Below are 26,046 nucleotides of genomic sequence, written 5' to 3' on the forward strand. Positions count from 1 at the left end.
TCAGGGTCCCCAATTTTGTCATGCTCCAACCCTCTGCAGACACTACTTCCTCAACTATTTTCAACCGTAGTTGGTCCAACTCGAGGAAAGTTGATGAAATGGTTGAGGGAATAGTGTCTGCAGTTCTCTAGAGGTCTGCTCTCCTCTCTGTGACGTCGCCCTGGAGGAGAGCGGGTGCAGCTTGAGACACAGAACACATTGGTGAGTTCAAACTAAAGGCGGTGGCCAAGAGGGGGATGAGGGAAAAGCTGGACGCTATACTGGAAAACCCCTCCCACCCCCTGTATGAGGAGCTAGCCAGGCTGAGGAGACTAATCCCCCCACAGTCCGTCGTGCCAGTAGCCATCAGGCTCCACAACCGTGGGCACGGACTTCTGCCAATTGCTGGAGAACTAACGGCTGGTGAACTTGAGAACTGTTAGGACTCTCTGACTCTTATTAACAAACACTGCATGGACTCTGGTGCAGTGTGTTACTACGGTTTGCACCATGTATATACCGTCATCAATATTACTACTGTCTGATTAAAGTCTGCCATTCGCTATTGTTCACTACTGTTATCACAATTACCACTATCACCATTATTACTTTGTTCTATGTTCTATTATTATTGTTATTATTATTACCTATTTAGCCTGTACCTCTCCTGTCCCCCATGCTGCTATGACACCAGAATTTCCCCAAGGGGATTAATAAAGGAACACTTGAGTTGACTTCAGTTACACTGCCTCCTCACAACAGAACGATAGGATCAAGGTTGAAAATCTTGAAAAGTGTCCCGTTTAAAAGTTTCCCACTGTAGTGACTTTTATGTCTCAAGGCTTCTCACCTGGTTGTGGGTCCGCACGGGTGACGGGGATGAGGATGTCAGCGCTGCAGTGGTCCGTCATCACCTGCAGGGGGCTCCACGTGGACACGCTGGACAGGCTGCCCACCACCACCCTGGAACACACAGGGGTGAGAGATCAGGCTCGGTTCACACTGCCTGGTTCAGTGCGGCTCAATGGAACCCTTTCCACGACAGCATCACCTTGTTCTCTTACCGTGTTAAAAAGGGGCCCTTCAAATGCCCAAACGCACGCATTATCAATCGCAGACAGTCAAGTGGATAATCTAGATAGTGATTCTTAAAAATACATTATTCTTGTTTGTCAACCGATGTTCAAAACTCTGCGTGATCACGTGGCTTTGTTTATAAAGTATGGTTCATATGGTTCAGTTTCACTCCAGATTTGGCCCGTTTCAAAATGAACAAGGGTGTGAAAGTGCCCTTGGACAATGTATGCAATTGCAGGTGTAGTAGATGGCGTTTCTCAATATAAAACAACTTAATTTGGCCCTAAATTAAAAAGGTACTTTCCCTACTTGCCTTAGTTGTCACCATGTAAACTGAACAGGTGCTCTCAACCATTGGCCCTGGATTACCACACACTTATGAAAACGTGATGCATGTTTTTTAAATGCTTAAAAGCTGAGCCGACAGACACTGGGCCATCAAGGTGAGTAAAGTTGGACTCGACGGCTTGTGATTCGTCCACAACAACTCACTGGTCAGATCTGGCCCTCTCCTCCCGGGTCAGCTCCCTGGGTTTGTACACCTCTTCCTCCTCGTCCTCGTCCTCTTCCTCGTTGTCTATACTCTTACTGTCCGGCAGCGGGGGCCTGGTGGAAGGGGGCGTGGTGGAGGTGCGGGGGGACCCCACCCAGCTGACTATCCCGGGCTCGGCGACGCCGTTCTGGGCGGAGGAGAGGGAGAAGGCGGGCTCCAGGGGTTCTACGGCCTCCTCCACGCTCCCCTGGGGGACGGGGGCCGTGTGGCTCCTCCTCATCACGCTCTCGTCCCCCTCGTCCTCGTCCTCCGCCACGCCGTCTAGGTCGTCCTCGAAAGAGATGATGTTGGTGATCTTCTTCCTCCTGCGACGCTCCTTCCTCAGTCCCGAGTCTGGAGGAGAGGAGAGATAATAAGAGAAGATAAGATGATCCTTTATAGGGCTGACCTTCGATTATTTTTTTTGAATTCGAAGCTTCAGGGCCGAGATTCGATTTTAATTCGAAGCTTCGAAATTAAAAAAAAAATTAAAAAAAAATTAAAAAATAAATATGTTGTGGGACTTGTACAGCACTTTGTTCAACTTTGTCAGTGCTGTAAAGTTTAAACCTTTTTAAATCTTAGACAAACAAAACACTTTGCTTTCATGAAATATTGTAAGCAGTCGTTTGAAGCTTTATAAAAGCAGCACAATGAACACAAATCTGTCAGTGCCGAGTCCGACCTCATCTTAAATAACAAACAGCATTGCTTGTTGTAGTTAACAAAGAGAGGCAGAGTTGATTTTGCACATGATTTTTTTTTATAATCGCAAGCAAGTATTTAAGACAGCCCTACTTTATTAATCCCCTTGGGGAAATTCGGGTGTCAAAGCAGCATGGGGATACAGGGTGGGGGATACAGAGCTTCACAGTCCTATACAGTCCAGTATCTATATACACTATAGATACACTATAAAATATAAATACAAATACAATACAATATAAAAAAAAGTACAAAACACAAGATAGTCCAGTGATAAGAGAGAAGAAAAGGAGAAGAGAAGAGCAGAGGAGAGAAGAGAAGAGAGGAAGAGAAGAGAAGAGAAAAGAGAAGAAAAGAGAAGAGAAGAAAATAAAGAGAAGAGAAGATAGAAGAAAATAAAGAGAAGAGGAGAGGAGATAATAAGAGAAGAGGAGAGGAAAGAGAAGAGCAGAGGAGAGAAGAGAGAAGAAAATAGAGGAGAAGAGAATAGAATAGAGAAGAGAAGAGAGAAGAGGAAAAGAGAAGAGAGGAAAATAGAGGAGAAGATACGAGGAGAGAAGGAGAAGAGAGGAGGAGAGAAGAAAAGAGAGAAGAGAAGAGAGGAAAATAAAGAGGAGAGGAGAAGAGAAGAGAGGAAAATAGAGGAGAAGAGAAGAGAGGAAAATAGAGAAGAGAGGAAAATAGAGGAGAAGAGAGGAAAATAGAGAAGAGAAGAAGAGAAGAGAGGGAAAAAGAGAAGAGAAGAGAGGAAAAGAGAGGAGAAGTGAAGAGAAGACTTTCTTAGAAGATAATCTAACCATAAACCTAAAGTAGGATTGCAACTGAGAATGACTTTTCCTCCATATGAAAGCTACATATTTTCCAGCAGACCACGTGCATGAAGAACGTCCGCCTCTCAGACTGATTGTTATTCCATCCTCCCTCCCCAAAGCTACAACACGCCATGCACCCGGCATCATCATCAATCCTGTCGTTACGCTTTTATAGTTCCAGCTGTGAACCGGAAAACCTTTAGAAACCTCCCGGTCAATCCGAGAGGGGACCAGGGAACGCGCCGCCGGAATCAAAACAGCAGTGAGAGTCCTCCCTACCAGCGGAGGCGCTGCGGGGCAGGACGGGCAGCGGGTCGGAGGCTCCTCCGTCGGGCCTGGGAGTGAAGCCCGGCACCACGGCCGTGGCGGTGCTGATCTCCCGCAGGAGGCTGCTCACGCCCTGGGCGGACTCCTTCCACAGGGTCCCGATGCCCTGGGTGGACTCCTTCAGGAGGTGGGACACCGCCGAGCTGCCTCCCCCGCGCGTCACGCCGCCGTTCAGGTCGCTGTTGTCGATGTTAATGGCAAACAGGATGGAGTTCAACCCTGGGGGGGGGAGAGCTGGGTTATTCATTATGAATCATCATTCATTATGGAATGTGTTTACTCGAGCGATACGAGGCTGATGAGGGTGTTTTTATTAACAAAGTGCAGTGTAAGGCCTACAGAGAGAGGGGCAGGGAGGCTAAAGTGAACCCAACGGATACAGTCTGCAGACGTCCGCCGTATGACTGTTACTACTATACACACGTTACATCTTTGAGTCATCATTATGCAGAAATGGAAACCGCTAACTTTTACTTTTATTTTTCTTGGTAAATAAATTAATAAAGTAATTTTTCTCATCTGAATTCCAGTCTAGACGGCGTAATCATCGAGCATCAATACAAAGTCTGTTTCCAAAATTGCTGAGCGGGTAAGTGACCCGACTGTAAACACTGTTTGTCTGTCTGTGAAAAAACACAACAGACAGACAGAAACACACACCTGCAGCCATTGTGGGAAGCATACTGGCTCGTTCCTCATCTAGAATGAATGCCCAGTCTTCATAATAGGTTCTGGAAGAGAGAGGTAAGTCAGTGCAGGCCGAGAGGAAAAACAGGCTGTAACAGAAATAACCTCCAATCTCGTCAGAGGTGGTGAAACCAGATAAAGAAGAACAAACCTGCGAGGAAGGTGAGATCGCAGGTAGCGAAACGGCATGACAGTTTCTCATTAAATATTCATTGGGGTGGAAGAAAACTGTGAGGTTTTTGGTCTTGCGACCTTCGCCTCCTACAGATGGTTTTCCACGAGCGTGTACTAGGGTTAGAATGATTCTTACACACACATACACAATGTAATCTAAATCTAAAACACACACTCTCTCTTTAACCTTCATATAACCAGGCAAGTTGACCAAGAACACATTCTTATTTACAGGAACAGAAGTGGCAGGGGGAGGGTAGGCAACACACACAGACCTGTAGCCCAGTTTAATCATAGTGTTGGACAGCTGGCCACTGTGTGCAGCTCCACTGAGTCAGAGGGCAGGTGCCTTGCTCAAGGGCAACTCCTTCTCCCCCCCCCCCCCTCTCTCGCCTCCCTCTCTCTCCATATCTCCTTCTCGATCTCTCTCCCCCTCCTCTCTCTCTTTCTCTCTCTCCCCCCCTCTCCCCCTCTCTCTCTCCATCTCTCCCCCTCCCTCTATCTCTCTCTTTCTCTCCCCCCCTCGCCTCCCTCTCTCCCCCTCCCTCCCTCTCTCTCTCTTTCTCCCTCTTTCCCTTTCCCTCTCTCTCCATATCTCTCTCTCCCTCTCTCTCTATCCCCCTCTCCCTCCACCTCCCTCTCTCACACACACTGACCCCAGGCGCGTGCGGTCGGCCAGCAGTGTGTGCAGGTAGCGCTCCAGGGAGTGTTCGTTGAGGGCGCAGCGGAGCCAGGCGCGACCCCGGCCCAGCTCAGAGGAGATCTGACGCAGAGAGTAGAACCGCTGGAGCTCATGGCGATTCAGGTGCTCCTTCACATAGAACCAGAACGTCAACTCTGAGAGAGAGAGAGAGAGAGAGAGAGGGGGGGGAAGACAACAAAAAGAGAGGAATTCAAATCAATTCCCATCCCATCCAAGAAAACGCCTCCAATCGTCCAGAGTCAAAGTATACAAGGCTCACGAGGAGCGAGGCGGTCTGCGGAGAGAAACTTCTTAGAGAACCATGAGAGTCAGCAGAGCTTCAAATAGTGTGTCTGACTCATTAACAATGTCCCACCTCAGTTCACAGCTCTGCCCGTGACTTCCTCATCTCCACGAACAACATATATAGATATAAGCCTCGTGTGGCTCACGCTGTGTACTCGTTGGTATAAATTTCCTCAGTTGAAGGTCCCTCGCGCAAAATAAAATCCTTGTCAGGTTTTCGGAGGCGTGGTAATTAGTGAGAACGGGGTGGTGCAAGAGGTCTCGCCTGTTTTTGCATACGTTTAGCATACGGCCTTGGAACGGGCCTCGGTGGCGAGCCGTGCGCCGCGCAGGCGGGAGACCCTGAGACGGAGGGTTTCATGGACTATGAATTACATGAAAGTTTCAGAGCAGAGCGCGGCATGTATAGAGGGGTGAACCTTGGGGCGTCTCGCATTTCAGTAACAAGGTCTTTAGGAGAAAAAAAACGCTTTGGAAACTTGCCAGTGAGGCAGATAAGAGGGAAATGATGGGGGGGGGGGGGGGGGGTTCCTAGGAGAGACGTGGATAAGACGAGAAGGAGAGAGAGAGAGAGAAACGGAGAGAGACAGAGACACACGCATGTAGACCTTTCATGCGCGTTGTGATTTTCCGTCGTTATGGATTATTAAAGCAGCTTCCTCTGTGGTTCCACGCAGGCTCTTTACCTTGAACATGGCCTTCTAATATCCATCCAGGAAACACCGCCGGCCAAAACTAGCTTAGCATCGCAGCTCGGGTCACCCGACGACACCAGTGCATTCTCCTCGTCCATTAGACCGACTGACATTGTATCCCATGAGTAGACGATGTTTGGTGAACTTGGAATCGAGCCAAACCATTGATAAAGCATCGTGTAGAAAGGTACGCCCGACTGAAGGATGCCTCTTGTGAAACCAGCGACACAGGTCTCTGCATTATTCCCGCTTTTCCGCCTCAATCCGTGAGACGTTTCATCTGTGAAGAATGAACCGTTTTTTCCAGAACACTGACAATATGCTCGCTTAAGCTGTGAAACTACGGCCAAGAGCACTACCTACCTGTCCGAGAGAGAGAGAGAGAGAGAGAGAGAGAGAGAGAGAGAGAGAGGAGACAGAGACAGTGAGGGAGAGAGACAGTGGGGGAGAGGGGGAGAAAGAGACAGAGGGAGAGAGATACAGGGACACAGAGAGACAGAGAGACAGAGAGAGAGAGAGAGCGAGAGAGAGACAGAGTGACAGCATTGTAAGTGAAACGGTAGTCTCTCTCTCTCTCTCTCTGGCGTGCCGTGTTTGACTGTAGTAATAATGTCTGTTGCATTAGCATCCGTCTCACAGCGAGCCTCCATACAGCTGGCTCTCCAGGAGGGCGGAGACGCTCGCCAAAGCATCCGTTTCCTTTATGAACATCACTGCAAATATCCTCCCTGTGCCAAGGTGAGGATCCTCAGGTCCGCTCTTACACAACAACCCCCAGGAATTTAAATTAAGTAAATTCATTAAATGACTTCATTAAAAAATATTATTTGAAACCTATTCATGGGGATGAACCGAGATAACATTATGGACTCTGCTCCAGGGTTTTAAACACAACAACAAAAAAGACTTAATGAAAAAGAGAAATAATGATTCTCAAAGGATTCCATGTCCAGATTTGCACAAACAACACACCGATTCCCCCTTATTTCAAGCTGCCCCGGGAAGTTTTCCTCTACAATAACTAGTTACAAAATGTTTATAATCTTGACACAAAACTTGAAAAATTTATAAATAAATAAAACTGCTTTAAAACAAAGTGAACCAACATTGCTCTTAGAGGATGCTTGTTTGTATAGTAAAGGTGGTGCAGGGTAGGTTTGTATAGTAGAGGTGGTGGAGGGTAGGTTTGTATAGTAAAGGTGGTGGAGGGTAGGTTTGTATAGTAGAGGTGGTGGAGGGTAGGTTTGTATAGTAAAGATGGTGGAGGGTAGGTTTGTATAGTAAAGGTGGTGGAGGGTAGGTTTGTATGGTAGAGGTGGTGGAGGGTAGGTTTGTATAGTAAAGGTGGTGGAGGGTAGGTTTGTATAGTAAAGGTGGTGGAGGGTAGGTTTGTATAGTAAAGGTGGTGGAGGGTAGGTTTGTATAGTAAAGGTGGTGGAGGGTAGGTTTGTATAGTAAAGGTGGTGGAGGGTAGGTTTGTATAGTAAAGGTGGTGAAGGGTAGGTTTGTATAGTAAAGGTGGTGGAAGGTAGGTTTGTATAGTAAAGATGGTGGAGGGTAGGTTTGTATAGTAAAGGTGGTGGAGTGTAGGAGCACCACAGTCTTTATATATTCAATACTAAAGATGTATCATTTTACTTTATTTGGACTTTTCAGAGGTTGTTAGTTTCCCCCAAAACGACCCAGTGCACCTTTAAGCAACCATTTACTACACAAACCAATCTAATGGAAAGCAGTGTTGTATTCGATATGTTATGTCACGATGTCTCTTCTACACAAGGGTCGTTCGCCCTCACTACCGACTGCGGACATTCAAAATATTCGAAATATCTCGACTTGGCATAAACAGTAGCCATTTTTAAACCAAACCAGAGTTAGTTGAAACATACGGCCTCCGGGTGTCGTACCTGCTTCGGTCTTGCTGGTGAAGCCTGCGGCCTGTTTGAGCGCGGCGGCGGTGAGGGCCAGACCTCGGCTCTTCCTCAGACCATGCTGGAGAACGGCCTCGAACTGAGCACAGAGACAGATCACCCTGCACAGAGAAGCGCCTGGTTAACATAGGGCTGGGCGATATGACCAAAAATGTTATCAAAAAAACAAAAAAAACAAAAATCATATCGTATTATATTATCGATATTTTTATTAGTATTAAACATTTTTGTTTTATTATTATTTAAACAACAAATATATATATATATTTTTTTTTTCAGAAATTCTTTGTCATTGCCGCCATCTTTAGTGTTACAGCCCCTCACACTCCAGTTCTCAGGCTGCGGCTGGTTTGAAAGCGAAAGTACCAAAAAAAGGTGGCTGTGGCTTCAGGGAGTTGAACAGTTCTGATCACCCTGCACAGAGGAGCGCCTGGCTAACATGCAACACGCCCTCTCGCCGAGCACACAGACAACCTGACGAGGAGGACAAACAAGCTAGAGGAAAGGTCACAGGGTCACCGAAATCAACACGCTTCTTCCTCTAGGGGTCATGAATGTACGCCACAAATTTGAAAAAAGATTTGAACGAAGGTATTCGAGATACACTCATTCTAAAATTGAAATTTTGGCCTGATGGCGGCGCTAGAGGAAAGGTCATGGTAAATGGCTGCATCTATATAGTGCTTTTATCCAAAGCGCTTTGCAATTTGTTCCTCAAATTTTTACCCATTCACTCACACATTCACACACCAACGGGTGGGGCAACCATGCAAGGTGCCAACCTGCTCATCGGGAGCAATTAGGGGTTAAGTGTCTTGTTCAAGGACACTTCGACATGCTGCCCGGGAGGAGTGGGAATCGAACTGGGAACCTCCGGATTACCAGACGACTGCTCTACCTCCTGAGCCACTGTCGCCCCAGTGGCTCATGGGGCTCATGGGGTCACCAAACTCGATAGGGTTCATGAATGTGCACCACAAACTTGAAAAGATTCAAGTTAAATCGATTAAGAGTTATGGCGTTAAAGGTCTGCAGCAGCTGTGGCGGTCCGGGTAAATCCATGTGGACTAATCACCCTGTTAGAAACAGGGACGCATGTATTTTCCACATAAAGCACACCGTCTGTACGCACATACCCATGTGGAGGCTTGTATGGACTAGGGGTGATACGAGTAACTCACAATACAATACCATACTGTGACGAATTTGGCCCTCGATAACTATAGTATCACAACATTTTATTTACGATACACCATGTTATCTGTGCAACTGAAGAAGAAATACCCATTAAAAAGGCAAAACACATATGCGGTCAGGTGGCGTAGCGGAGATTGCGCTCGTCAACAACGCAGGAGACGCTGGGTTCGAGCCCAGCTCTCTGCGTTGCTACCAGCTTGGCTGGCCGTTCATACTAATACAATTGGCAGTATTAGGGGGTGGGAAAGCTGGCGGGTGGGAATCTGGCGTTGTGGACAGCGACGCCTACAGGTCAGGTCTCGGCACTTCCTAAGCGGGGGGAGGACTTGGTGGAGATAGCGTGCCCTCCCACGCGTTACACTCCACCAATGAGAGTCCTCGCTGCCAAGTGGAAAAAGCGTCACTGGCTTGACGGCGCACGTCTCGGAGGAAGCGTGCGTTCGACATCAGGACACCCTTGTACCGACTCGTGGGAGAACATGCGTACAACAACCAGGTAGGGGAGGGGGGGAATTGGCACAACGACTAAATTGGGATGGGGAGAAAATCCGAGAAAGAGAAGGTTTAAAAAAATAAAAAATAAACATTTTAAAGGCAAAACACAGGATTTATGTATTTAGTCACAGAATTGACATGAAAGCGGATCCGATTATTTAGTGTACATTAGTGTATTAACTATTAATTATGTCCCCTGCAGTAAAAAGAAGTATATAAGATAACACTTTCAGTCTGTTCACCTCATTCCAATCATTTTTATTGCAGTAAAATGGGATTGTCAAGCAAATACTCTGCGCCAGTGTATCGATAGCGTGTCACGAGAGGAAGTACGATGATACATCACAGTATTGATCTTTTTGTCTCACCCCTAGTATGGACACATCCTGTTACATGACCTCAAACTGGACGCATCGTCACCCACACCCACACACACACACACACTTCACATTTCATCACAAACCAACTAAGCCTACTTGGAGGGGATACAACAGAAAATAACTTGAGAAACTTTTCCTTCTTACCTGCTGTCGGAGTCTGAGGCGATCTCCTTTCGTCCTCCGAAGCGGATTTGGCACTGGGGACAAGGATAATAACCTATGAAAGAGGCACTTCCAGAATTCTGGGTCTCAATGAATCCAAAATGTCAATGTGGTTAGAAGTGGTGGAGAGAATAAAAGCTAGCTTATAATGGTAGTGTCTGGTTAGGTGCGAGGGATAATGGAGGTACTTCCCAAGGTGGGGTCCGGGAGGGGGGGGTTCGAGCTGGAGCATATGTGTGTAGGTTTTTAGATAACAGGTATTAGGGGTATATCTTATATAAGACAATTAACTAAAATGTGATTTCATTGGATGTGCTCTGACAATTAATGCTTGTATATCTTATCGTGTGTTGTCATGTTTGTTTATGTGTTTGTTTAAAAAATAATACAAAAATAAAATACAAAAAAAAAAAAAAAAAAAAAAAAAAAAGAGGCACTTCCCATCAGCTAGCTACAGCCTGCCAAGGGCCGAGTTTCCTTCCAATAAAAGGGCATCATCTTAGCAGGAAGTACGACAGAACTGAAGCAGCCTAACCTGCCAGGATAGTCTTCCAATTACCAATATCCACACTAGACTGTAGACATGTAAACAAGATCATCGACTTTTAGCCAAGTCGTGTTTTTTATAAGCCAGGTCATGTTTTAGTTTTTTCAGTTGAAATGCCTTATAAGATAAGATACTCCTTTATTGATCCCCTTTGATCAATGAATGTGGGCGTCATAGCAGCATAAGGGAGGGGGGAGGGGAGGTAGAGGTATGGGTAGGGTAATAGTAGAAAGACTAGGAAATAAAATTATATCTGAATATAAAAATGAAAAATAGATATAATATGACATAATTATATTTAAAGTTTAAGGAAATCCAGAAAGACCATTTCTTTTTTAACTTCAATAAATACACAAAGTCACGGAGTCAATAATCGTGATCTCAATATTGACCAGAATAATCCTGATTATGATTTTTGCCATAATCAAGCAGCCCTAATACACAACAGAATATAACTGGAATAAGAAGATTGTCATACGATACAACCAACACACATGGTCACCCGGCCTATTGACCAGCAGCTCAACACCGTACCTGACGGTCAGGTTGGGTCAACAGAACAGAATGAACAAAAGACAAATAATAATAAATTAATACTTGAAAAGAAGACAACAACTTGTAATACATGTAGGGATTTCTCAGGTTCAGTGCACTGGTCTAGGGTCAGTTTGTCTGTTCAGGTCATAGTGAAGGAGATAGTCATGGGGACTTTGTCAGCACTCCTACTCTGTTAAAGGACCACTTCACCAACTTTGGACCATATTTCTACATAGGCTATTGATCATAGCATGACACACTTTCTCCTGTGCTGGTACTCTCTGTATCTTATACATGTTGGACTATGGTGATTTATAGGCATGCTGCGGCTTCGACTCTTAACCCTTTCACTGCCACACGACCGCCGGTTAACCCTTTCACTGTGACAATACAGCCGACGGCGATGCTCCATCATTAGCATCATTAGCTCCGCATCCTAGTAAAGGGCTAACCTTCTGTCGTGTGGCAGTGAAAGGGTTAAACTGCTGTACTGTACTTTATTACTGGATATGATACCCACCACTGTGTCCTTTATGAAAAGGTTGGGTGGCCTTCTCTGGTTGAAAAGGCGTAGCTATCATTGGCATTTGTTTATCTTTAAAGCCCTTATTGGTAAACGTCCCTCTTACATCACAACACTGTTGGAATGGAACCTTGGAACCTATTCTACACGTTCAAATGACTGTTTGGCTCTTAGGGTTCCTCCAGTTTGATGCTTCCAACACCTGGAATGCCCTCCGACTGACTCTGAAGCTCTGACTTCTTTTACTGCATTTAAAAGTATGATCTCCAACCACTGTGTGTCGACTTGTAACCGTCTTAGCTGATTTTTGTATTGTTCATTCTTATTTATTGTGCCTATATATGTATGAAATCACTGATAAACTGTGTCTTTGTTTTGTACGCCTGGTGTCGCTGTAAATTAGGGTAACCTCAGTTGAAAACGTTTGAAATGAATAAGTGAAATTAAATCTCAGAGGCGATCTTCTATTCACACCAAACGTGCGTGCGTGCGTGTCTGTGTGAAGGGTAAGCAGGATGGCCTAGTAACCGAAAGGTTGCTGGTTCAATCCCTGGCACCGGCACACGGGTGTATTCCAGCTGTGAGCTGGTGACTGAAGGGTGGCTGATATTATATTTACGGTGTTCACACCACCTCTACCAGAAGCACCCGTTGAGCAAGGCATTGATCCCCCAAAAACAGCTCAGGGGGGCTCTGCACTGCAGGCAACCACAACCTCTCTGATGAAATGCATGTGTGGTTGACCGTACAGTGGGGGGGTACAGTTGTAATTCCTACACCGTTCACCTGATTTGAATGTACAGTAAATACCCTCAAATTAAGTCTGAAAGTCTGCACTTAAAGCACATCTTGTTTCATTCCAAGTCCATTCTGGTGGTGTACAGAGCCAAAATGATGATTCAATGTCCAATGTATACTATGTAAAAAATATTATGACTGTATGTGTAACTACAGTCCAATTGAAAAACAACAGTCTTCTTCTCCGCCGGTGCTGCTACCCTGTTCCCTGCGTCATCAGGCGTAGGATTTGCCTTGCGAGTGGAGAGAGACCACCTCCCACCGCCCCCCCCCCCCCCCCCCCCCCCCCCCCTATACGCTATAATGAATACATTAGAGACATATGGTTGAAAATCTACAGAGTGGTCCTTTAAGTTTGATTGGTCGGGGGAACAGAGAGTGGCGTCCTCCATGTCCTCCTCACCTGTTTGACAGCGTCCAGCAGCCTCTCCAGCAGGTGTTGTCTCTTAGTGTCACTCTGCTGAGTGCCTGGGGGACACAGGGGGACACAGGGGGACAGACGGGGAGATGACTCTGGGACATGATTAGACGTTTAGAACACACTTTGTAGGAGAGTTAACACCGCCTACATTTCAAAACTGGTTGACTGAAGCCTGCTTTAACACTAGGTGTGTCGCACAAGAAATCGAGGATGGAGAGGAACCGTTTTTACGACAGGCCTGGGCCAATATCTTTAATCAACAGACACGCCTCTTTTCGATAAGTCATAATAAGAGAGAGAGATTGTCAGGCCCGTCTCTCCTGATGGATTTTCAGTGTTTTTAATAAGAGTGTACTTTCCTGCTCCAGTTGTTGTTATTTATTTTTTATTAATTTGGACATATGAGCCATATATCAGATACAGCCAAATAGACTCACAACAACTAGCCTTGAGGCCCACCACAGCTTTGACCTGACAGTACTGTTGCAAAACTAAATTGGATGCGGAATAAAACAGGAAAGTGAACAGTGGGCCAGTGATGCAACGGTTAAGTCTAGTAGTAGTAGTAGTAGTAGTAGTAGTAGTAGTAGTAGTAGTAGTGAATAGATTTGCATGGAGCCTGTGATTGATTGAATTGATTGATTGAAAACTTTATTAACAGATTGCAGAATGGGTACAGTACAGTACAGCTCAATACATACAATTGTTAAGGGGATGCAGACCAGAGAAAGACTTTCGTCTTGTTTACATCAGGGTCCCCCATTTTCAATTCATCATAACATATATGACATACAGATAGACAGTACTGCTACATCTATACATTTATGACATACCAGATTTGCAAATACAGTACTGTTTGTGATACAAAAAGAGTCCAGAAAAGAGAGTATACACACCTCACAGTACTGTTACAAAACAAAATTGGATGCGGAAAAACAGGAAAGTGAACAGTAAGTCTAGTAGTAGTAGTAGTAGTGAATAGATTTGCATGGAGCCTGTTCTTGGAATTATCCGTTCCTCACGACTGCTTCCAGTAAACCAACACTTTAAATAGTATTAATGTGCACACTTATTTGACCTGTCTGTGGTGGGAAGTTGGTGAGGTAAACAACTTAATAAAACCATAATAATAATAATAACTCACCGTTCATTCTGACAGCAGCCCGACTCCGACAGAGACATCAACACTAGGCAGGTTGCTACACAGCGGCTCTGTCCGTCTGCGCCTCTGTCACCGGCAAACGAGGCTCCAGGAGGACCGGTCCATGACGGGCTGTCCTGCCGAGCTGCGGCCACTCCACCCCGGGCTGCTGACTGCTGTCCTCACGGTGCACGGAGACTAGAGAGGCCTGCCGGGGAAGGTATGCTTTTCCAATCCTAAAGAGTTGCCCGGAGCCACACAGGCACAGGCTGGTGGAACTGTACAAGCGAGTTGTAATTCTGGAGACCGTGCACGTGTTGTCCAAAAGAAGCGTGGTTTTACTTACAGTTCAGATGGAATAAAAAGGTGTTTTTGTTTTGTGCTGCTGCCACTATGACACTGTCAAAAAGGAAGCAGCACAGAGCTGCTGTGAGCTTGGTCACGTGACATAACACATTGCTGTCATATGATACGAAAGAGACGACATGGGATTTGTAGTCATTTTGTATATTTCAGCTTTGGTTGTGACTACACTATTGATTGATTGATTGATTTATTGATTGATTGATTGATTGATTGATTGATTGATTGATTGATTGATTGATTGATTGATTGAAAACTTTATTAACAGATTGCAGAATGGGTACAGTACAGTAAAGCTCAATACATACCTGTCTCAAACCCTGCCTCTTTTCTTGATCCTCCAATCACAGCTGTCGCTTACCTCTGACTTCCTTGTACAAACAAGTTTGTACGAGGAAGTCAGAGGTAAGCGACAGCTGTGATTGGAGGATCAAGAAAAGAGGGCAGGGTTTTGAGACAGGTCCATTGTAAGGGGATGCAGACCAGAGAAAGACTTTCATCTTGTTTACATCAGGGTCCCCCATTTTCAATTCATCATAACATAATATGACATACATGACATACAGATAGACAGTACTAACATTTCTATGTTACAGTATGGACGGATAAAAACTATTATTCATATATTAGACTGATCAATTCCGTAGTCTGTGTATGTGCACTTACAATGTATGTATGAATGAATTAATATGTATCTTTTGTTTGTTTGATATGTATGTAGGCTACATGAGCACCTGTCTGCATTTGATGCCTATAGGCCTGTGTCTGTTTTTATTTGTTTGTTTGTTTGACAGGGACAGTAATGTGCCAGTTAGCTCATTTCCACAGCAGTCCCTGGCCAGAAAGTTAAAGGGCACAAAGATTAAAAAAAATCCTGAAAGCCAAAGAACATCAAGTAAGTCACAAGGACATAAGACATGGGCATCATATAGGCTAACATTTGGTCACATATACACATCGCATTTACATTAAACACACTGCAGATGTTATATAAAAATATGTGAAATTAATAAAAAGCAGAAACATTGAGGATTATTGGGAGCAATTGAGTTATGAAAGAAACACAGTCTCCAAGTCTGACCCTTCCATGACTGTGGCTCCATTGTCTCCCGGCTCCAATAGACAGAGACCACAGAGGAAAATGAGTCAGCCCAATTTTCCGCCATCAACTAAAAACACACTTTTTCAATCAATATCTGAAAATAATTACAATAATAACTAACCTTCTTACTATTTTCTACTATTATGCACTATGCTACTTGTCTATACTACTACCTACTATGTACTATGCCTATACTACTACCTAATATGCAAATTTGTCTATACGATTAATTAAGGACTCATTCAACCTGCACTATTCTTACCCTGCCTATACTTTTATACATTGCCTATCAAATTCATGTGTCGGTTATCACACTTTTTACTTCTTACTGATGACTATTTTTAAACTGAATCATTTAAAACTATTTTTATTATTTGTATTACTGAATCAAACTGTAAACAGAGAGCCTATTGGGATGCTAGATCCTAATGTGAAACACTGTGATTTACCATACCTTGCTACCTGTCTACCTTTTTTATGCTCGCTTATGCCTGTATTTTTTACTGTTGTGAAGCACTTTGAACTGCAACCTCTGTATGAAAAGTGCTATACAAATAAAGTTATTATTATTATTATTATTATTATTATTATTATTATTATTCGGCACTGCTAGACGGACAATCCCACTGACCCTTACTGCCAGAAGTGTACCCCTCCTGCTGACTTGTTGCACACAAATTGTAAGTCACTTTGGATAAAAGCGTCAGCTAAATGACTAAATGTAAATACAGGTGCATAGTTGCCCCTTTAAAAATACTATAGAAGTAAAGTAAAGATGACTTTACTTTTGTTCCCGTCTGCTATGAAAGATGACAGGTGTGAGTGTGAAAGGACAGGATGGAAGTTGAAAGACTTGGAATTAGAAAATAGATTAATAATAAGCAATGTGTGAGTGGTTGTATGAAGTACTTGAAAGCCATACTTAAGTAAAGGTAAAATATATCTTACTTGAAAGTGACTCCAGTAAAGGTTAAAGTCACCCATAAGAGTAAACGTCTTGAAATAGCTCACATACTTAAGTATCAAAAGTATTTATCTAGTGTTAAAATTAACGTAATTATCAAAAGTTGTTTTCTCAAAGTACAAAGAAACAAAACTGACACAAATTGTTTTGTTCTCCAAACTTTATTAAGTGTATTCCCTCCCCTCACTCCCTCTCTCCCCTTTCTCCCTCCCTCTTTCTCCCTCCCTCCCTCTCCTCTCTCTCTTCTTTCTCTCTCTCTCTTATTTCTCCCTCCCTCTCTCTCTCCTATTTTTCTCCTTCCATTCTCTCCTCTTGCTCACTCCCTCTCCTCCGCTTGGACATTTACCGGGGCGAGTTTCGAATTGCAGGCTCCCGTAGGAGCCAATCATATGGTTGTCCACCTCACCACCTGAATTTCCCTAAGGGGATCAATAAAGGAATATCTTATCTTATATCAATATATAGTGGATTAGTTTATTTGGGCAATCAAATATTTTTACCACTAGAGGGCAGCAGTAGGTGGGTGAAAGGATAGGTAATGATTGGATAAAGGGGTCAAACAGTTATTAAATAATAGATATTGTAAAATATTAAGTAATAGTAAATATTATGTCCACCATAATATGACACGAGTCGGGGACATTCAATACTATATAAATAAATACTATGTATAACTATATAAAAACTATGTAAATTATAAAACAAATCCTTGTGTTGTGTTAATTGCAGCTCAGTGAAATACATTATTATGTTCACTACAATATGTGACATGAGTCTGGGACATTCAATATGAAAATGTATGTGTCTGATAAGGAGATAGGGATATATGAAAATGTATGTGTCTGATAAGGAGATAGGGATATATGAAAATGTATGTGTCTGATAAGGAGATAGGGATATATGTAAATTAAAATGTATGTGGCTGATATGGATATATTATTAGAAGATTGAATAATTGGTTGATATAATGTAGATAATGTATGAAAAATCTAAATTGTATATTATACTGTATTGTATTATGAATTGATTAGGCATGTCTTGTTATTTTTAATTAGTCTGTAAATGTATTTTATATGTTTTGGACCCCAGGAAGAAGGTGACGATATCACAACCGTTACAATTATACAGCACAAGTACAGTACAATAAATAAGTTTGACATCCAACCAGAGTGCAAATGTAACAGTAAAGTGCAAAAGTAATATACAATGTACGGGTGATTAAACTGGGTGTAAAATATATAAATGAGTACTACTGAGTAATAGTGCTAATCAGATCGATGTATGTACAGAGTTGTAGTATTAATATGTACAGTGATACAGGTATAAAGACACTATGGTAGTAAGTCATACTGGCCAGCAGCGTAACTAGTAAAGTGGTAGTATATGTACAGATATAGATATAGTATCTACAGATATGTAAAAGGATTATATACAGGTATGTATACAGATGTTGAGTGCTACACTTTTTTTTGTGTACAATTGGCAGTCGTTTTTTCAGTATAGACTGTAGAGACCAAGTTGGTGCTTTGGGAGATTTCAAGCGGTCATCCTCATTTAGGATCAGTGAGACATCGACAAGCTCCATCTCTTCTTCCTCCCCCTCTTCCTCCACAGCCTCTTCCAAGTCTTCCTCTCCTGGTTCTGCATCACCACAGGCTTCATTGTTGTTTTTGTCCACACTGAAAACTTTGAAAGCCTTTTTAGGAGGTTGTTCGTCATCTGCGGTTGTTCTCACAGTTTTGTTCCCGATTCCATATTCTGAACGGACACCGAACGCTATTTAGCTTTCATGTCATGAATGAATGAATGAATGAATGAATGAATGAATGAATGAATGAATGAAAACTTTATTTAACAGATTGCAGAATGGGTACAATACAGTTCGGCTCAATACACACAATTGTTAAGGGGATGCAGACCAGAGAAAGACGTTTGTCTTGTTTACATCAGGGTCCCCCATTTTCAATTCATAGTGAATTCATGCTCGGGTCATAGACGACTTTAAGGTTCAGGTGGTCCATTTCAAGATCATATGTACATTTACAGGAGAATGTAAAGTGGGCCTTGAACATAAACTGGCCTCTGATGCACAAATTTGCACTCTGACTTAAACGTGTAACTTCTCTCTGGAAATGTTCTCTCTCAAACACACACACTGGCTAAACCAGTGATTCTCAAACTGTGGGGTACAAGCAAATGTGTAGAGCCTGCTCTCACACAAGATACATTATCTGCTTACTTTTCAATCCTAAAATCTTACAGTATAATGCTACAGTAATAATAATAATAATAATGGATTGGATTTATATAGCGCTCTTCGTGACACCCCAGAGACCCCAGAGCGCTTACAGAGTCCATTATTCGTTCATACACAGTCATACCGGTGGTGGTAAGCTACAATTGCAGCCAGAGCTGCCCTGAAGCAGACTCACGGAAGCGTGGCGAATAATCAACGCCTACGGCCCCTCCGACCACCACCAACATTCATTCACATGCATACACATTCATACGAGGCAAGTAGGTTAAGTGTCTTGCCCAAGGACACAACGGCAGTGGGATGGACATGGGCTTGAGCGGGATTCGAACCACCAACCCTTCGATCATTGGACGACCCGCTCTACCCCTGAGCCACGCCGCCCCACAGTAACATGTCATGTCATGTACTGTACAGAATGAAACTGCAACTTCTGAGGTTTCTGAATATATGATGCATTATATTCTACCTCACCAAGAATCACAATGGGAAGCCAATGAAAATATAATGTTTTAGGCAAATTAGCAGATTTACAGTAGCGGGAAGCTACTGTAACCACAATGCCAAACTCGACCACGACGCAGCTCAACTAGACCCTGGAGATTTACATTACTTGGTTTATGTCAGGAGCAAGGTTTTTCCTACAAGGTGAAAGACTTTGTCAGTAAACATCTTTCTGTGTTGGTGATGTGCCTTTTCAAGCATTTCCACTGCGCATCAGTTATCCACATTGGCATCCTTGTTTGTTTTTCTGTGGATATAGAAGGATTCATTTGTTTATGTTTACATTTTGTCTTTACTGTGATTTATATGTTTGTTGTGTTCGAGATGAATGAAGATCAATCAATTCTTGAACACAGGGTGGGCCCTCCAACAACATACTTCACACTGGCTTCGTCGACTGAGCTTTGAGACATGGATCTAGCATTCACCAATGTGGTGTGTTTGAGAGCCCGAGTCTCACTTTCAGGAGTTTCCATTCAGTGACGTCAGCTCTTTTTCACACGATTAACCTATTTCTCTACATCAATAATAAATATAATGTACTCTTCTGAGACTTATGTATCTATTATCTACCTAGAGGGAGCTCTAGGCTCCATGTGTTACCTTGATTGATTGAAAACTTTATTAACAGATTGCAGAATGGGTACAATACCACGGCTCAATACAAACAACTGCTACGAGGATGCAGACCAGAAAAATACTTTCCTCCTGTTTACATCAGGGCCCTCCATTTTCAATTCATCAGGACATTTATGACATACAAGACATACTGTGTAAAAATAAAATAAAAAAGACCATAAGAAAGATATATACATCCAAAGGGGAAGAAACTGTACATCGGAGGGGATTTGGACATTTACCGGGGCCAGTTTCTAATTGCAACCACCTACGGTTTTGAAGGAGGGTAGGGATTCACATTCTTTTACGGCTGTGGGTAGGGCGTTCCACATTATTGTGGCATAATTGCTAAACGTGTTTAGTCCCTCGCAATTATGCCACAATAATGTGGAACGCCCTACCCTCCAGGTTACCTGTCCAGGTTGTCTACATGAAGAAGACCCATTGTGTTTGTTGCAAGCTGCCAAGAACCAGTAAAGCAAAAGAAAAGCTCAAATAAATTAAATAATAATAAAGAAGAGAAAGAGAAAAAGATTAGTTTAAATGATACTCGAGACTTTATACAACATGCATTACAATGACAGGCAGTCTACAGATTGTTTTCGAATATTAATGTTAATTAATATTATTGAATTGAGACGGACACGCTGCCACAGTATTTAGGTTTTACCTGGGTGAACTTGGTTAGTTTTGTCAATGTAATACATACGACTCTTTTCCTGTGTCCTGACTCCTGCCATAAATGTTTTGCTAAGCCAAGTAATGATAGTGAATTAGATCATTCTTTGATTGCCATACTACAGTACGATTAAGTTTGATTTCTAATGTCACCGCTTAACATATTGAAAGGACATAAAACAATATAACTATATCAAACTATATAAACTATAAAACAAATCCTTGTGTTGTGTTAATTAGTGCTCAATGAAATGATAAGATAGCAGTAAGACAAGGCATTGCTATCTTTCCCATCTATATAATTTCATGGTGCTGTAATCAACACAACACAAGGATTCAAAGTCCCAGATGACCTCACCGGCCATATTCAAGCTAATTTAATATCAATAACTGTCAAACTAAATAAATGTGTGCAAAACGGTTTAGAATCTTTGCATGTGTGTGAGATTATGTGCAAAATAAATCAGCATTGTTTTTTGTTTTTACTTTGTTACTTTACACCACTGTTTATTTTTTTGTTTCACACATAACTGATGTGAGTTAGAAAAGAGACAGAGAGAAAGACAGTCTCACATTTCAGACGATAAGATGATTCTGTTATCGTGTTATCAGATTTACACACACACATTTTTACATTACATTTTACATTTTATCATTTAGCTGATGCTTTTATCCAAAGCCAAGTTCTGGACAACAGGTCAGCAGGAAGGGTACAACTATTTCACCTGAGTAACAATGTTCGTCAAACAGTGTTGAAACTCGGGTGCTACATTCTTGAGTGCATAGTGGTAAAGACATATTAGCATAGCAGGTCATAATATAGGGAATGAAGATTATTTAGTCTCAAAGTGCATCATAATAAAAGACAGTACGAAGGTTCGTATATTGATTGAAGAAGTGTGTTTGTAGTTTGTCCGGTTTCGGCTGTCCCACCTGAAGTTCGTTCCACCATTGTGGAGCAAGGGCCGAGAATTCTTGATTCAGCATTTGGAATGGGTGGGGGTGGGGGTTGGGGGAAGCAGCTGCGGAAGTTCTCTACTTTCTTCTCAAAGAATAATGACAAAGTCTTCGGCAGAGAGAGAGGAGGGGGAGTGAGGCGGGAGGACATTGTGGCGTGCAGTTTGCGGAGGTTCTTAGCCAAGGCCTTGAATTTATGGTGAAAGAAAGAAGCTTTGGCAGCAGTAATGTTTTTGGAGAATTCCAACAAGAGGTTATGATAGGTAGTGATGTCACCAGTGAGGCGTGTCTTTTTATACTTCCTCTTTTCCGCTCTCTGGACCTGACTTTCTTCTCTCATTGCATCCGACAGCCATGAACTGGGGGTGTAAAGTTGAGCAGGCTTCTCTGCGAGGGGACAGAGCTTGTCGAAGGAGGTTGAGAGGGCTGAGAGGAGGGTGAAGGTTGCCGTATCTGGGTGGAGACTAGAGCCAGTCTCACTCAAAGGTAGAGCGGATAGGATGTCGGAGGAGAGGGTGGAGGGGGGATAGGGAGCATAGTAGGTTGCGTCTGAATGAGACAGTTTGGGATGGAGTGGATGGTTTGGGGTTAAGGATAAGAGTTAGTGAGAAGGATATGAAGAAGTAGTCCGATATGTGGAGGGGAGTTACCGTGGTGTTAATTATGCTGGAGTCACGGGAGAATATGAGATTTTATGGAAAGGAGCTCAGCTTAGAAGCATTTCCAGCTCGTCTGTGAAGTGTTCGACCTGGAGGGCGATAGAGTGTAACAATGGTGAGATTTAATGGACTAGACACAGATACTGCATGATATTCGAGAGAGGAGTGTGACGGGGAGCAGGTAGTGATGTTAAACGTGTAGTCCATGAGGGAGAGGTCAGAAGACCAGTGCCTCCACCACGTCTGGAAGGTCATGGTGTGTGTAGATAAAGCTGCAGGTCTTATCTGGTGTGGTCCAGGGCTCACACACACTGCCATATCTAGTCGGACCCAGGCAGTGATACTAAAGTGATGCTAAAATAAAAGGTGGGTTTACTATTGACCACAGGGAACAGGGTGGAAAGGAACCCAATCTGAGCACGACATAAGAGCAAAATGGCCGCTGTATGAATATGGTCAATGCTGGACTCTAGTTGATGGTCACAGTAATGCTAATGATTAGCCAATACTAATTTTATATTCCTATATATAGCGCACGTGTGTGTGTGTGTGCGAGTGAGAGGGTACACAATATAAAGAGACATTAAAGAGACACAGTATTAGGAGAGACATTAGGACATTAAAGAGACAGTATTAGGAGACATTAGGAGGACATTAAAGAGACACAGTATTAGGAGAGACATTAGGAGGACATTAAAGAGACACAGTATTAGGAGAGACATTAGGACATTAAAGAGACACAGTATTAGGAGACATTAGGAGGACATTAGAGACAGTATTAGGAGAGACATTAGGAGGACATTAAAGAGACACAGTATTAGGAGACATTAGGACATTAAAGAGACACAGTATTAGGAGACATTAGGAGGATGATAAAGAGACGCAGTATTAGGAGACATTAGGACATTAAAGAGACACGGTATTAGGAGACATTAGGAGGATAAAGAGACGCAGTATTAGGAGACATTAGGAGGACATTAAAGAGACACGGTATTAGGAGACATTAGGAGGATGATAAAGAGACACAGGGAGACAAACAACCTGACCAAGCAAACCTCCAGACAGAACTGGAGTGATTTTATGATTTATGTATGCTTTATTTATGCTTATTTCTGTATGTACACTCAACATGACTGTAAATGAGGGAAACCCCAGTTGCCTTGTGAGTCTACATAAAGGTTTGAGATTAAATTAAACGAGATTTCCCATCGAAAACGTGCTCAAACTACACATATGGACTGGGAATTCTTGTTGTATGATTTGAAGCTTCACAGACCTTTCAGATTCAGACCAATCTTCTCCAGATTCAGACAAGATGGATAACAATTTCCTCTCTGTAGAAAGAGATCCTGCTGCAAGCCTAGCTCAGCACAAATTAATAGAAGCAGATACGGACCACTAGCCTTGCTTGCAGCCGGATAGCTTTCTACTGAATGCAGAGAGGAAATTGGTATCGATCTTCTTGTCTGACTCTGGAGAAGGTGGTAAGCGCAGCGTTCCTTAAAAATAGAGGCAGAAAAAAGATTAGTGTTGTGAAGGGCCAGATTAAACCGAATATATATATTTATTTATATATATATATTTAATTGTATTTGTATATTCTCTAATATTCCCTGATATCCCTTGTATATTCCTTGTACAATATGCATTGAATATCCATTCTAGCCTACTGAACATCCCATAATAGTCTCCATTCTACTATTGGTCGAGACCTTGGTGCCAGGCTGCCATACCCCTCAGACCCAGTTCAAACGTACCGCTCCACATGTACGAACAAGTCCTAGTTCCGCGTAGGAATCTGACTACCGCACCACTAATGGGACTATTTGTTCATAGTGCGTATATATACTGCGCTACTAAAGTAGGACTTCCTTTTCAGTCCAGTTTCTTACCCTCCAATAGAGTCACAGACGTAAAGCCTCCCCGCGACGCCACGTGTGGGAGTAAGGCCAAGTTCGCCTACCATCGGTATTGAGACATCGTGTATATTAATATTTGAATAGTCATATTTGGCACTATATCGTCGAGTTGGACGTAGTCTATTAAGCTAATAATAGTCTGTTAATATATAGTGCTTCGTGCGGTGAGAATACTACCGTAGTCAGTACCCCATCGTTTCGGGCAGAGAACTGGCTGTTTATCCAGGGTGGTTGACCCCACGTGAAGCTGCACCCGAGGAGCCCCAGAGCCGACGAGCGAGTGGACCTGTATACCGGATTATTCTACCGACGACAGCCCGCCTTCCCAGGCACGGATTATGCTTTGTATACTTTGATTATTCCATGGATAAAGACCCCCGACACTGCCGTGTGTTGGAACCCCCCCCCCCTGGAGAGGACGCAAGGTGAGGAGACGCTCTGCAAGACGAGGTCGCTTCACGTCTCTCCTCCGTGGACCGGATGACGCCGGCCCACAAAGAGTCCACCTGCTTTCATCTGTGGTCCAAGGATCGCCGGCGCATTGAACGGCACTACAGTGGGTTCACCTGGGATACCCTTGGCCGGATGAGGCAGCCGGATTCTACCCCCCCCCCCCCCTCCTACTCCTGTCGGCTTACAAGCGACCGGATTAACCCCCCCTAGTGTGTCCAGTATATAATCATTAAAGTATCATTGCTGTTATTCCTTAAACTATTCCAGGTCGTATATGTACCACCTGCGCCTTCAGAGATTGGACATTCTCTATTGATATACCGACGAATACTCTTGCCATAAAAGTGCATACTAATTCCTATTCATAAATGTGATTGATTTGATTAAGTGCTTGCTCTACACACCATCGCTGTGTAGAAATAAAGACCTATTTCTAATTCGTACATTTGTGTTGGATCCGTTTCATCTACGTGACAGTGTTCATCATAATATATTTATGCCGTGTACTGGGTGGCCGAATATTAAGTACAAAGGTAGTGGTAGTAAGTATCATATCTAGTAATACAGTCAGGGAATTGTACCCCTCAGTTACAATTAGATACTGGATTTTTCAGGTTCTAGTAGGATTTTCTGTCTTGGTCTAATTAAAAAAAGAGAATTATGAATAATGAAAGAGACTAGTGAAGAACCAGAGTAGCTATGTCAACAAAAAAAATTTAAGCAGTCTTAACATTGAAAATATAGTATGTTACTCAACACAATGTCAAATCGTGAATACTTGTGAAATCGTAAATATTTAAAAGAAATAGAAAATGTTATTTATCTTATGTATGTATTTATATTCTCATAAACAAAAATGGTATTAAGTGTTACTGAAAAAAAGGAAAAAGGCAATATATTCTAATAAGGAGTATCAAGTGGATTGACAAGCAGTACAAGTAGGGAAAACCAACTTCCTGTTTTGATAAAGTCTAAAGCAGTGGTTCTCAACCTTTTTACACCAAGTACCACCTGAGAACGTAGCTGGCTCTCCAAGTACCACCATATGGCCGACGTTCAAATACAGTCTATTCAGCTATGCACAGTTCACGCAGGAGGCAAATGTATTCCTAATAACATTATTTATTAACTTTTCTCAGACACAGCCACAATGTACAAAGGGGTAGCACTAGAACTAGCAAACTCTTCCACACAATTATCATACAATGCAAGGGGCATTGAGAACATAACTAACATTCTCACATAGCAAGTGAGAAAATTAAGAACTGTATTTCAGCAAATGTACTTAAAACTCTGAAATATAGCCCCAGTCAGGCCACTTTTTAAGTGGGGGGTCCCCCACCAGGATTATTTTGGTTACAACTACTTAATTTCCTGTTAGTTCGTTTTAGTTCTTTTGTAATGTCAGATTGAAAAAAATACTCAGTCTTACCATTAGGGAACTAAATTGTCCTCTTCAAAAATGCC

General features: G+C 42.9%; 1 protein-coding gene across 1 annotated transcript in view; it reads right to left on the reverse strand.

Annotated features, from left to right (window-relative positions):
- The window catches only part of snx29 (sorting nexin 29), a 396,887-nt gene extending 382,410 nt beyond the window's left edge, over window positions 1–14,477 (reverse strand). The window contains exons 1-9 of the mRNA XM_084322960.1: window positions 14,112–14,477; window positions 12,950–13,014; window positions 10,124–10,176; window positions 7,884–8,008; window positions 4,950–5,130; window positions 4,093–4,163; window positions 3,385–3,651; window positions 1,549–1,942; window positions 830–942 (exon numbers count right to left, since the gene is read on the reverse strand). Coding sequence (XP_084179086.1) covers window positions 830–942; window positions 1,549–1,942; window positions 3,385–3,651; window positions 4,093–4,163; window positions 4,950–5,130; window positions 7,884–8,008; window positions 10,124–10,176; window positions 12,950–13,014; window positions 14,112–14,118 — 1,276 coding nt within the window. The 5' untranslated portion in view covers window positions 14,119–14,477. The remainder of the gene's footprint in view (window positions 1–829; window positions 943–1,548; window positions 1,943–3,384; window positions 3,652–4,092; window positions 4,164–4,949; window positions 5,131–7,883; window positions 8,009–10,123; window positions 10,177–12,949; window positions 13,015–14,111) is intronic.
- Window positions 14,478–26,046: the final 11,569 nt, after the last annotated feature.

Source organism: Notolepis coatsorum (genome assembly GCF_963971535.1).
Source record: "Notolepis coatsorum genome assembly, chromosome: 10".
Classification (NCBI taxonomy): Eukaryota; Metazoa; Chordata; class Actinopteri; order Aulopiformes; family Paralepididae; genus Notolepis; species Notolepis coatsorum.